The 13179-nt window shown below is 33.6% G+C and overlaps 1 protein-coding gene across 4 annotated transcripts; it reads left to right on the plus strand.

Moving 5' to 3' along the window:
* Positions 1–5744: 5744 nt before the first annotated feature.
* On the plus strand, positions 5745–11599 carry LOC111298217 (uncharacterized). Of its 4 annotated transcripts, none has more exons than XM_022892988.2 (16): positions 5745–6013; positions 6120–6188; positions 7242–7361; positions 7926–7985; positions 8104–8194; positions 8311–8394; positions 8467–8585; positions 8693–8794; positions 9043–9159; positions 9590–9655; positions 9840–9906; positions 10386–10439; positions 10514–10603; positions 10889–10948; positions 11031–11069; positions 11148–11599. In XM_022892988.2, the coding sequence occupies exons 4-16, from the start codon at positions 7975–7977 to the stop codon at positions 11265–11267; spliced, it is 1020 nt and encodes a 339-aa protein (XP_022748723.2). In that variant the 5' UTR covers positions 5745–6013; positions 6120–6188; positions 7242–7361; positions 7926–7974; the 3' UTR covers positions 11268–11599. The 4 variants fall into 4 exon arrangements, 3 of the variants coding, with proteins under 3 accessions (XP_022748723.2, XP_022748719.2, XP_022748720.2); XM_022892984.2 differs by having other exon boundaries at positions 5889–6013; positions 8093–8194; XR_002691173.2 differs by lacking the exon at positions 5745–6013 and having other exon boundaries at positions 6031–6188; positions 8093–8194; positions 10514–10667.
* Positions 11600–13179: the final 1580 nt, after the last annotated feature.

Consider the following 13179-nt stretch of genomic DNA (forward strand, 5'->3'; position numbering starts at 1 on the left):
TTGCTAGATTATATTTTGACAGATTTTAAGACAGGTTTTCTATTCTTTCTCTTTATTACCATTGAATTCGAGTTAATCATAGAAATAGATTTCAATATCATTAAATTAATAGTTTTTTTAATGAAAAACTTTTTATTATATTCACGAAAAATATTTATAATGTTGATTGTGAAAAAATAAAGCACTAACATTATCACACTTTTAATCGATTGATTAAGATAGAAGGACCCGTGGTTCGTTGCTTCTTACGTATATAGTCTACAATTATAGACAGACAAGCATTTAGCATTTAAAAAAGAGAGAGATATCGTTTTATTAATGAGAGAGAAAGATATACTCACTCTAAAATTATTGAACAATTATCCAAGAAGAGAGTGGGAGAAACATGTATAGAAAAATAAAGATATATCATTTTCTGCTTTAGATGTGAAAGCAAAAAGCAAGTGGCAAAAGTTTTAGAGTCTTGACGTTCTACCACATACCTAAAACGATATGAAAGAAACAATATTTAATGGTTCACATACAGGAACCGTCTTGGTATTCGCCCATATACAATTTAGCATGCATGTGATAAGGTAATTAGACCTTTTAATCCTACATGATTCAAAGAAGTTAATTTGCCATTCATCCCTGTTAAATTTCGACTCATGCAATTTCTTTAACTAAAACTTAAGCTGACTTCATTTCATTTGACAATGACAACTAAATATTGGAGAAAGCAAGGTATAGTGTTCACTGTTCAGTAAGCATGCTTACATTCTTTCAATTTTTAAGTTCTTTCGTAGGACAATTGGATTCATTGCTTTGTTGTCCATCTGCTGTATGTTGATGTTGTCTTTGTGGTGCTGAATTTGCATTATTCGAAGGGAAAAGAGGTCCTACAATACATGTTTTAAATTTTGCACTACTTATTAAAGACAAGAAAGATCTGAACTTTGAGTTATCCTAAATCTGATAAATATATAATTTTTTATAATTTTATATTTATGTTGGATTTTTTTATTTACTCATTTTAAGTTAGATACTTAAATGTGTAGATATCCTACTTTAACAGATCCATGTCATGTATTCGTCAATTATTTGATAGATTTAAAAAAAAGCAATAATAAAAAATTTTAATTTTGATATCATATTAAATATTTAACTTAAGATCAATTGATAGTAAATAAAAAGACTCAATCTGAATATAAGATTATAAAAAATTATATATTTATTAAATGTGAAATAACACCACATTAACATGGGTTATTTCCTTTGTGAAAATTTATTTAGAGTTGCTTTTGAGATTCCATCTCTTTTGGAATATATTACTCATTCAATTTTGAAGGAAGAAATGCGGTGTTAAAAGGAATTTCTTTGACAACTCACTACAATGTTCTTTTCAGCCAAAGATCATTGATAAATGTTGACTCTGAAATTCAATTGATAAATGCTACTATATTTCTTCTTTTGGGCTGTAGAAAATGAACATGAGTCTTTCTGTTCCTAATGAACTTGGGTCTTATGTTCCTTCTTCTTTGACTGACCAAGTTCCGGTTGATCTGTAGGTGAAGGTAGACTTTAATGATAGAGAAACATATTAATTCTTTTTCAAATAAAAGGCTATTGGGAGTTGGTGAAAGAAAAGGAAGGGTTAACTTCAAAACAAGTGCAATCTTCAGATCATCTCTTGTTGAAGGATGGAAAAAAAAAGTACTATTTTCGAGCAAACAACTAAGGAGAAAAAGACACCAGCAACTTTGAAGATGATAATAATGTATCTGACTATGACGATTTGAGTGATAACCAAGTGCAATGTAGGAAAAGAAAGAAAGGAAAGCTGACTCTGACTAAAAGAAAGGGAAAGTCGAAGAAAAAAGAATTCCTCGATCGGATGGGCATCAAAACAACTTACTGTGGTAAAAATGTGATGCAAGAATTGTCTCAGTATGATGTTGCTACCCTATAGTTAACAGAATACTGCAAAGAGCATAAGCTGTTTCACCTATAAAAAAGGAAGAAAGTTATTTGTGATGAAAGGTTGCAGTCTCTTTTGGGAAGGAAATCAGTCAACAAAAATGGTATTTATATATAAGTTACTGACAGTTCATTTTGCTGAGAACTTGAAGCAATCAGAGGATGATGATAATATCTTTGTGCCTTTTTAAAGGCAGCGAAAGTCAAGTCCTGATCGAAAGTTTGTCGAAAAGGAAATAGCTCTAAATCCAAGGCAAGGCTATTTGGCAGCCATAGTTTCTAGAAACATAAAGCTTGTCTTTCTGAAGAGGTGTTTGCTGCAGGAGTTTATCTTAACTTTCTTCTAACTTAACTGATTAGCCTTCTGCTTCATATTGTTATTTTGATTCTTCTTAGGTATAGAGAAATTCTCTTTCAAGTTTCTAACATATATGCTAGAAGATATTCCAGTTTGCAAGCTATCAGATGATGATTCCACTGAGTATTTATAATGTTAATATTTTGAATAAATCATTTTTTCTTGGTCCCTGATAGCTATATGAAATCTTGATTTTTCAAGTTAAATCATCAGTTGTTACTTGTGTAAGACTTGCTGAATTGAAATTCTTGGGAACAAAGGACATTGGTTGTACATAATTGATTGAAGTAGAATTCTCTTGAATATGAATTCTAGCAATCCATTATTAAGAATGTTGTGATTTTATTTTATTTTCTCATTTTTTGTCATTGCCTTCTCCTATCCTGAACCATTACCCATTGTCTAATACTACCTGATTCCACAAGTGCATCCAATTTTAATCTAATAGTCAATTGTAGATTTAACTTTTTAGAGTCTCAAGGAAATGGAATGATCCTACTTTGGATACAATAGCAAGGGAAGACCCAAATTCTTGTCCTTCACACGAATGATATTTAGGGAAGCCAGTGCCCTGAGCTTCAGGAAAATCCATCAAGCAAATCCTAAAGCTAAGTTCCTTTTGATGATTTTTTTTATCCATTGGATAGGGGATAGGGGATGATGGGGTTCAAACTCCCACTTTACATGTCTTCCTAAGCCCTCTTAACTATTAAGCCAAGAAGCTGAACAAGCTTTTGATGAAATTTTAGATCAAACAATATTGTATAGAACGTTTTACCCAAATGGAAAGTTGCCATCAATCATTTAGCATGCTCTAGATGTTTCCTTCTACGGAATGAAAAAATTGTTTACCATTTGATCAGAAAAAGTAAACAAACAGAAACTGATCTCATAGAACTTTCTCAGTGCAAGCAATATATTTAGTGTTACTTTTTCCTTGACAAAGCTCTTGAAGCCCCTAATGAAATGCATTTGGAGTACCTATTCCAGAAGGAAAGCAGCAAGAAATGAATGCATTTATTTCTGTTGATCGTTGTTATCACTCTAAATTTATTGCTACTAGAGTTGAAGGTGATGAAACAAAGAGGAATCAATTTTTGTCAAGTTAAACGGAGCTGCCCTGGAAACATCTGTTCCTCAGCTATTGCCATAACAATCCACAGATGGCCAAACTAAAACTTTTTATCAGGAAAAGCAATATAGTGATGCTGGGGAAAAGCTAAACCAGCAGGTGGACATTGTTAAACATGTAAAGCTGGAAAACCAAGTTAAGGTGACTGAGTTAAGCGATGATGAAATACAAGATGCCAGGGTTGCAGTGAGCAAGCAGACATTCGAGGATCGGAATTGCTCTACGTGATATTGTATCAGTCCACGAGGTAACATTACAGGCCCTTACTCTATAAAAGTGCTTAAAGGACGGAGCGAGTCTAGCTGTGGTCAGTCATACTCCAAAGTTTTGAAGAGTGGTCAGAGACCAGAAGAGGCAGTTCTTCTGGCTTATGCTATTCAGAAGATTATCAACAGCTTGTAAAGGATTATCATTTACAGTCTGGGAGATCATGCCAACGGCACAAAAGAGCAATACCAATTACCAGGCAGCAACTGTAGTTGCTATTAACTTATAATTTTTTTTGAATGTTTAGAGTTTGGTACTTTTTTTTAAGTTTTAACTGATCAACAACAATGTAAATTTTGCCTTCTTAGAAACCACAGAATCAAAAAAGGTTTGTGTTTGTTCAAACTAAACCCTAATTCTGTGTCTTTGCTTTTCTTTTGCTCAAGGTATGATTATTACTTAATCTTGGAATTGAAAAATTACTTGTTTTACAACAACCCCAAAATTTCCCTCAATCTTATCAATCTGTTCTAATCAAATTAACAAGTTTTTGCAAATGAAGCAGTGTTTTACTGAAACAGAGACATAGTAAGTCATGAGTAACGGCATTTGCGGGCCGACATGGAATCCTTCTCCTCATCATGTTCAGCAGTTTCTTTCCTAAATGCTTCAAGTCTTCCTTTAAAAACAAAACTTAATTCTTTCTTTTTCCGGGTCTAATGGAAAGATAATGCAGATTGGAGAGTGGGGAATGAAAGATACTTTTCTTAAAATAGTCAAAAACATAATAAAATATGATTCCATTATTCAACTAAAATTTTTTATTTTTATCTACATACAAATGATGAGTAAATGAAAACTTTATACAAAAAAGATGAAACTTTCACTTGAATGATTTGGGACTTTGGAGAATTATGCTACGTAAAAAAGGACATGTAAAGGAAGCTTGCTTTCATGTGTTAAGTACAATTGATGACACATAGAATCTCAGATAAGATGATGTTAGAAGAAAATATTTCTCTTTTTATGTTTAAAATTTTTGCATTTTGATAGAATAATTAACTTAAATTCAAAGTATCCTTCCACATGACTTGCGATTGCTGAGATTCGATTTTTGTTCTTAATACCAAACTTAGGAGTATTAGTTAAGGGATACCAAGTTGAGACATCATGCCATGTTCTATTTTAGTATTAACAAATATTCAACTTAGATCCCCACCTTCTGAAAAAAGATAGATTGAAATTCTATTTTCTGTGATTATTAATTTTCTTTTAATTTTTTTAAAAAGTTTTTAGATCTTTTTGTTTTAAAAAATATAAATAAGAATATAAACATATAATTTTTTGGTAACCCGTTGTTTTATTAAAAAAAAATTATTTTATCAACCGAGTTTACCTCATATGACACGTTTCAATTCTGGGTGTAAGATATTCCTCGTAAGTAGAGGTGAAAAAAATAAGAAAAATCGAACGTGGATTTAAAATTATAATAAATAGATTGGATTTTTATAGTGTTTTATTGAATTTGAATTAAATTTTAATATTAAATATATATATTAAGTTTGGATTAAATTTTGAATAGAAAAAAATTAAAAAATTAAATTATATATTTTTATTAATTTATATATATTATTTTAAATTTGTATATAATAAAAATAATTATTTTTCATTTAAATATATTAAAATTATATTAAAATAATATTTAAAAAATATATTTAAAAAAAATTAAATTAAATCGAATCGAATTTGATGGAATGTAAATTATTATCACCCCTATCCATAAGCAAAAGACAAGTTACTATAATTAATTAGATCAAGTGGGTTCAGAAATAGATTAAGAAATAAAAAAAAAAATTATTTTAAGACAAAGAAGATTTGTTGTGTCCAACTGGCAAACGAACATTACCAGTTTACCACTCTTCTTCTACGACAACCTTCAAACGCCAAAAGAAACATGGAACGGTATATGACACGTGGCAAAAATAAACAGCGAGTATATCGTGTTTCGTGTACTCGAACAGAGCACTTTCTTTCCACTACTCGCAGTACTCACAGTTTCCCATCAAAGCCGGCGACTGCGCGTATCTTTGCAACTTATAAAATTTGATAATGACAAAAGGGAAACGCCGCAGACCACCATAAGAGAACACAGCCACCCTCAAGCAAACATTAATTAATATTATTAAACCCCTAAGCAAAGATTAATTAATATTATTAACAAATGCTGATAAAAACGGCTTTTAAACGCTTCCCTGTCTTCCACTTCTATCTCAAAAATTTCTGAGGAATTTTACTTTTGGTTGCCCATTACGACATCGTTTCCTTACTTTGCAGAAGTTGACTGCTTTAGACTTGCCATTGTCCGTCTTTTTCTCTTTGATACATATTCTCTCCTTTTCATTCTTTGCTTTTTCCTGTAGACTTTCTCATGGTGTAAATTATAACCAAAAGGAAAGCTTTTTTTAGGTTGGGCATCTCTCTCTATCTCTATCTGGGTTTTGGATTTTCCATGCAAAGATGAAGTCTTTTAATTGTGTAAGTTTCCTTCAAAACTCTTTGTTTCATTAATTTATGGGTTTGGAAGTGTCTTTTTTTTTTTGTGATTTTCTGCTTCAATTTTGCTTTTTTCTTTTTATTTTTTTTGTTTCTTGTTTCAGTGTGCAATGAACTTTGAAAGGGTCTTTTGGTTTTTGAAAAAGAAAAAAACTAACGTAATTGATGGTGGAGGATGAGGAGTGGTGATATTTTTTGCTTTACTTGTGATTATAATTTGAGAGATTAGAACTTAAAAAAAGTGGGAAGGATTAGTTTACTGGTCTTAACTCTTAAGTTATTGTAACCATCATGATTACTTTCTTAGTTTCTTTAGCTCTTCTTTGGTTGCTAAGAGAAGCAAGAGCTCCAGTAGAATTTACAGCATGTTGAGTCTTACTGTCACTTTTGCTTTGTAAATGAAGGAAGCCTATTTGGTTTGTTTCATAATTCAAAGTTAAGTTCTAATTTCGTAGTTGATCTTCCTTCCTGTTGCTTTAGCTATGACAAAAGTATGTGGTGAATTTTCGACTTGATTGAGATGTACTCTGGTATGGAATTTTCAGTCAACTTTCTTTGGTTGGAGGGAAGATTAAGGGAAAACAAGGATATTGTATTTTGACTATTTTCTATTTTTTTATTTACTATTATAATAACTGAAACTGACCACAATCTTAATTTGAATGAAGATATTGGCTTGAGTTCGTAATTTTTTATTCGGATCGTATTGTTTTGACGAAGATGCTTCAATGATTTTACCTTTAACTTACCCGATTTTCGTTCGGTCTTTCTTCTTTTATGTTTTTTACGTTTGGCCCATTGTGATTGATCAGTAATTTCTTAGTTAGAAAATTTTAATGCATATCTACTCAGTGACTAATATATGGCAGACGCTATTAAAATGCCTCAAGAAATTTAATAGCTGCTCTTTCTTTCTAGGACCTTCTTTCTGGTTCTGGTCCTTTATTTTGCTGTTCTAGTCCACATTCTAATCTTTATCAAGATATGGAATTTGAGTATAAACGTCTTCTGCTTGAATGTTCCATTACCTTGCAGGCTTCTCCAGTGTGGGATCCAAAGAGTCGATCATGCCTCTGCAGTCTATTTGTTGTAGCTGCTTTATTTTGTGGTGCTTACTTCATTAGTAGTGGATTTATTGCTAAGGAATACAAAGATGTATGTATTTCTGCTTTTGTAATTTTTTGTTGAAATTTGAAATTTCCTTTTGGTGAGATAGTATGGTATGGGTGTTGAGTTATTTCTTTCATGGATTTTCTTCTTTTCGAAATGTTTCTTATCTCAGAATTTGGATTATATCAGCGTTGCTCAAGGCTTGTGAAAAGAAGTTAAAGATGAATTGGAATCCTTCTAACAATGTCAACTTTTGGCAACAGTGTTATGAAATTCAAGTTCTGTTCCCACTTTTTGATGCATGAAAGTGCAATATCATATTGGTTGGTAGATAAAAAAAGGAAAACTATAAAAACTTACCACACTTGGGAAAAAGACTAGCATGTCCACGAGCAAAAGTCTTCTCAAATAGAGATATGTGGCCTTAATCACAAGACCATTTGTTGAACAAACTCATCTAAGTTCTATGCTTTGATTTTGCCAAACCTTCTTTTATTTCCAACTTTGTGATTCAATTTGACCTCAACTTTTCATTAATGTCTTTTTTTGGAATACTGTGGCTGAAGTGTTTTTCTTCTGAGATTATCTATCTGTAAATCATGTATACAGAGATTATCAAGGTGGGAGGTGATTAATATGCTTCAGAATTCAAAATTCAATGTGTGCAAGGTTGGTCATCTTTAGGGGAAAGAATATTGTCTTTAGAATAGCACACCAAGTCTTTTAAAACATTTTGTTTTGTATGATATCTTTAAATCTTTTTCTTTCCCGACAAGATTCGATGCAGACCTCCTGGAACTGAGGCATTACCTCAAGGAATAGTGGTCAAAATGTCAAACTTGGAAATGCGACCTTTATGGAGTGATGCTGTGAAAAATGTACTGTACAATACTTTGTGTTGAAAATTTTCTAGACTAAGACACACACAAATACTTTTTTGTCGTACTTTTGTTGATCTTGTTAATTGTCTTTTATGCTTATACTGCAATTTCAGGGCAATCCAGAGCCATCTGCAAACTTGTTAGCCATCGCTGTTGGAATAAAGCAAAAGGAAATTGTGGATCGAATTGTTAAAAAGGTTCCTCAACTTCTCAAATGCCTTTTCATTATCTTTTTATCTTTAGGCTTAATAATAATCATTAATGTGCAGTTTCCTTCAAGAGATTTTGTTGTGATGCTTTTCCACTATGATGGTATTGTGGATGAATGGAGAGATTTGGAATGGAGTGACCGTGCCATACATGTGTCTGCAGTGAATCAAACAAAATGGTAATGTTGTTTTTTCAGAAATGTTTATCTTCCTTGTTCACAGCTGTGTGCACCTGCACGTATATGTCTTATCCAGGCTAATCAGCTGCTAAGATATGTTGTTATAGGTGGTTTGCCAAACGTTTCTTGCATCCAGACATAGTTGCTGAATACAAGTATATATTCCTCTGGGATGAGGACCTTGGAGTAGATAACTTTGATCCAAGGCAGTAAGTATATTCTACATTTATGTGGATAAGATTTGATATTCCTTAAGTCATTATGTCAAACTCAGTTTAGCATGGTCTGTAACCATGTCTGAACACACGCACATATAAATGCTTATTTCTAATGATTAGTTTCAAACATAAAATTTTGAGAAACTATATCTCCTGTTCGTTTTTGCACCTCATTTTTCACATTGTTAATAGAACTGAAATTTAGATTTTGAGCTTAAAACACATCAAACCTTTTGTAGATATTTGTCGATTATTGAAGATGAGGGACTAGAGATATCACAACCAGCACTTGATCCTGATAAATCAGAGGTGCATCATCAAATCACAGCACGCAGAAAGAATTCAAGATTGCACAGGTTAGTTGTGTAAACCAGTGGAAAATCGTTTCAAGAATAAGCCCCCTGTTTCATACACAATCTTAGCAGGTAAATTGTACTGACTCTGACACTGTCAACCACTGAATAACTTTAATTGTTAATGAGGGTTCAAAATATTTTCAGTTTAAACTGAAATTCCCGCTATGTAGACTGTATAACTAGCCATTTTTGAAACAATAGGTATTTGTGCTTCGGTAGCTTGGTAATTAGATGGACAAGTCTCAGTGGTTGTAGAGAACATTAGCTTTTTGCTAGCCAAGCAGTCAGAATTACGAGCTAATACATTCCTTACAAACAAAGCTGTCTTATGATCTCATTATACATGAAGATGAGAGCATGTATTTTCCATATGTCTTAATGATGTGCACTTAATCGTGCTGGTTATGATACTTTCTATTTGTTTGAACAGAAGGATATACAAGTTTAAAGGCAGTGGAAGGTGTGATGCTCGCAGCACTGCTCCTCCATGTATCGGGTAAACTAGAGCTAACTTCAAAGCTCTTGGATTCTATCATTAAAATTCAATACCTTTCTCATTGTAATAACCTATGTTATTTTTGAGTATTTGCTTCTCAATTATTTGAAAAAGGAGAAATAAGCTATGACCAGACAGAAGATCTATTGTTATTCTTAGGCAGTTAATAAAATATGTTTTGCAGTTGGGTGGAAATGATGGCCCCTGTATTCTCAAGAGCTGCCTGGCGCTGTGCGTGGTATATGATCCAGGTACGAAGTATTTCTGTAAGCATGCAGCCATATTGGTTGCACAATAACTGAGTATTTGACAACATAATGCACATTGTTTTTGACCATCTTTATTGAACCGCATGCTCTAACAACATTTTGAAGTCCTTCGATAATCGCACAACTTAGTGGCTAGGCATTCTGCAAATATGATCCAGTTACTGTTTTTTCTTCTTTGTCTAATTTATTTCTGTTAGCTCAAAGTATTCAAATATAATTACTTCATATATAATGCTTGTCTACCGAAATTGGATGATTTGTTTGATCTTCTTTAATATGATTTTTAGAGAAAAAAGAAAGGCCATGTTAAGAAATCCCATGTACACCTGGAAATTTTAACCTAAAACTCAAATAGTAGCTGCTTGCTTTGGGTTTCTTTTAAGATCTCAATTTCGCTTTTTCTTGTCTGTATCGCATCTACCTTTATAGTAACTGTTCCCTAATATTACTTTGCCCTACAGAATGATTTGATCCATGCTTGGGGCCTTGATATGCAGCTTGGTTATTGTGCACAAGTAACTTTTCAAACCATATTACATCCTTTTCTGATTCTCATGGGCATTTCAGTGATATTTGGACTCTCATTCAGGGTGATCGTATGAAAAATGTTGGTGTGGTTGATGCTCAGTACATAGTTCATTTGGGACTTCCTACACTTGGTATTATGGCTGAAAATGAGGCAAGTATGCATCAAAAAACCATGTAAACGGAAGGGTCTTTGGTCAAGGCAGTAACTCTACAAGGTTCTTTTGGTTGTTCCTGCTTGTCTTGGTATCATGTTGGACTGCATTATCTCGTGTTAGGATTTTAGTTATTAAAGACACATTAATATTTCAATTATAATGACTAGAAGATGAAACTCTTACTCTGGGAATCAAAGTTGTTTAAATTTGATCAAGTAAGATGATGTCAAATTCACAATTAGTCTCCAACTGTCTTATCATCTTCTTGCTGATGGATGCAGTTAAATTCTACACAAGTTAATATTACTCAGAGGGAGCACTTCTCTAAATCAGAAGCGATGGTATGTTTTCTGGACCTTAATTTGCTTAACACAAGAGCCTTTTGATGATTTATAACACTGTTCATCTTCTTTGAAATTGCAGGCACCATCTGAATCCCATAAAGTTGACAATAGACCCGAAGTAAGACCTCTTAAGACGATGCTTTATAAGTTGTTATATGCAACCATTCTGTAGGTATAAATTATAACATGCTTGCAGGTAAGAAGACAGTCCTTCATTGAAATGCAAATTTTCCGAAAAAGATGGGAAAATGCTGTGAAGGAGGACAGATGTTGGGTTGATCCATACCAGCAATCAGTTAACAAAAGCACTCGCTGATTTATTCATTGGGCCTTTGTCAATACTTAGCCCCTTTCATACACATCCATGTCATTTTTTTTTTCTCCGAGGTGAAGGATTGTGAATGTTTGAGAGACAACTTTGTTCAGAGATAAAGCTTCATTATATGAAATCACTGACTTTGGAACCATAGCAACTAAAGGAGCAAGTAAAGGAGCTTTTTTTTTGTTATTCGATTCCAGAGATCATCCATTGAGGTTTTTTTTTCTTTTTCAATGTGTAATAGATCATTGATGATTGTAATCTTGGTTTTGATTGTTATTCATTATTATTCATTTAATGACAATGTAAATATGTTTGTTGTTGCGCAATGTTGTAATGTTTCGTCATATGATACATCACTGCCGGTTACTCAATTAGCCCTCTATCTCTGTTTCTCTCTCTATGCTCTGTATAACTCAGCCTCCTCTCTTCTCTCTGTATCTTGATCTTTTTCTAAATATCAATGCCAGCCAAGAAAATGATAGAAAGTGACGCAAAATTTTTAAAAAATTGGTAAAAGCTGTAACGGTAAGAATGAAGAGGAATATGAAGAGCTAATGAAATAAGCTGAGAGTTCGGAGTTGAGCCTGAAATTCCTCAATTTCTCATACTGGGGCCTCTTAACCACTGGGCTCAAGGCCTGTGGTCTCTTAAAGACTTTTCAACGAGGTATAAGTATCAATCACTCCCCAGGCATTAGTCGGCTGTATAACTGAATTACCTAACCGCAAAGGGCAAACCCACTATTGAGCGCCAAAGCTCTCTCTCTCTCTCAAGTCTCTGATTTCTTTACCCTTCTTTAGTTTTAGTCTCATTTTTTCTGTAAGATCATCAATGGCTGCCGATGATCGCGACAACATTTTCAATGAAATTAGCAATAAATTTTCCCATCTCATACAGATTGACCAACACATCAACCGAGTAATCCAAGAATGCAATCAAAGCGGGCGTGATATTTTGATTAGATTAGTTGAAACACTGAGGGAAGACCATGAAGATGTCATGAACAGGTTGCATGATTATCTGGTAGTATTCTGCTCACCAAATAACATCGGTGATACTCAGAATCTTGAAGTTTTTCAGATGGAACGAGAAGTTAACAGAGTGATGGGAGAAAAACCAGAACCTCACTTGGCATCTCTAATGAGAGTTCTTGAAGGGTTGAGCACAGAAGAAGATGAGATAATCGAGAACATCAGTGACCTGGTTGCACAGTTTGATTTAGCAAGAATCCCAAAGAATGTAGCTGATTTTGCTGAAGAGTCCAGTAGAAGAGAACAGCGACTGAGAGATTTCGCTGCATCGATTGAAGTTGAAGGGGTAAACGTGCACTTTACTGAAGATGAAAGGAAAATCATCAAAGACATGATAAAGGAACATGCCGAGGCCAAGAAAGTATGGCTCAAGGGAGAGGGCTCAAGTATTGATCAATCTGGTGATAATCAGTTTCTTGAAGGTGGGGATGCACAGGAGATTTTGAGTAATGCGATAACCGTGATGTATGGGTTTCGTCCAAGTGTGGTAAACAAGATAACTATATTTGTAGAAAGTCGAAAGATTATCAATAAAACATCCAAGAATCAGGAAAAGGGTATAAAGCTAGAAGTGGAACTAGGATCTTTTCCAGTATTTAGTGTTCTTAAGCCAGAAGCTTCGGGGGCATTGGATTGGCAAATCGTTGGAATTCTGAGAGAAAAATTTGAGGCTCTGCAAAAGAAGATACTAGATGAAGTTGAACGGTTTCCTGAGAAAGGTTCGGAGGGGATTCCCAAATGCAGTGACCTTTCTTACGAAAGGCATGAGATTCTGAAAGTGGTAAAAACTTGGGTGTTTCGTCTTGAGTGTAATTTCTGTCAGCTCCTATCTAATCTGCATGCTATGGTGTTAGGCTGTGAAGCAGCAGTTATAA

This window comes from Durio zibethinus, chromosome 16 (assembly GCF_047325235.1).
Source record: "Durio zibethinus cultivar Kanyao isolate XHJ-2024 chromosome 16, ASM4732523v1, whole genome shotgun sequence".
In the NCBI taxonomy this organism is placed as follows: domain Eukaryota; kingdom Viridiplantae; phylum Streptophyta; class Magnoliopsida; order Malvales; family Malvaceae; genus Durio; species Durio zibethinus.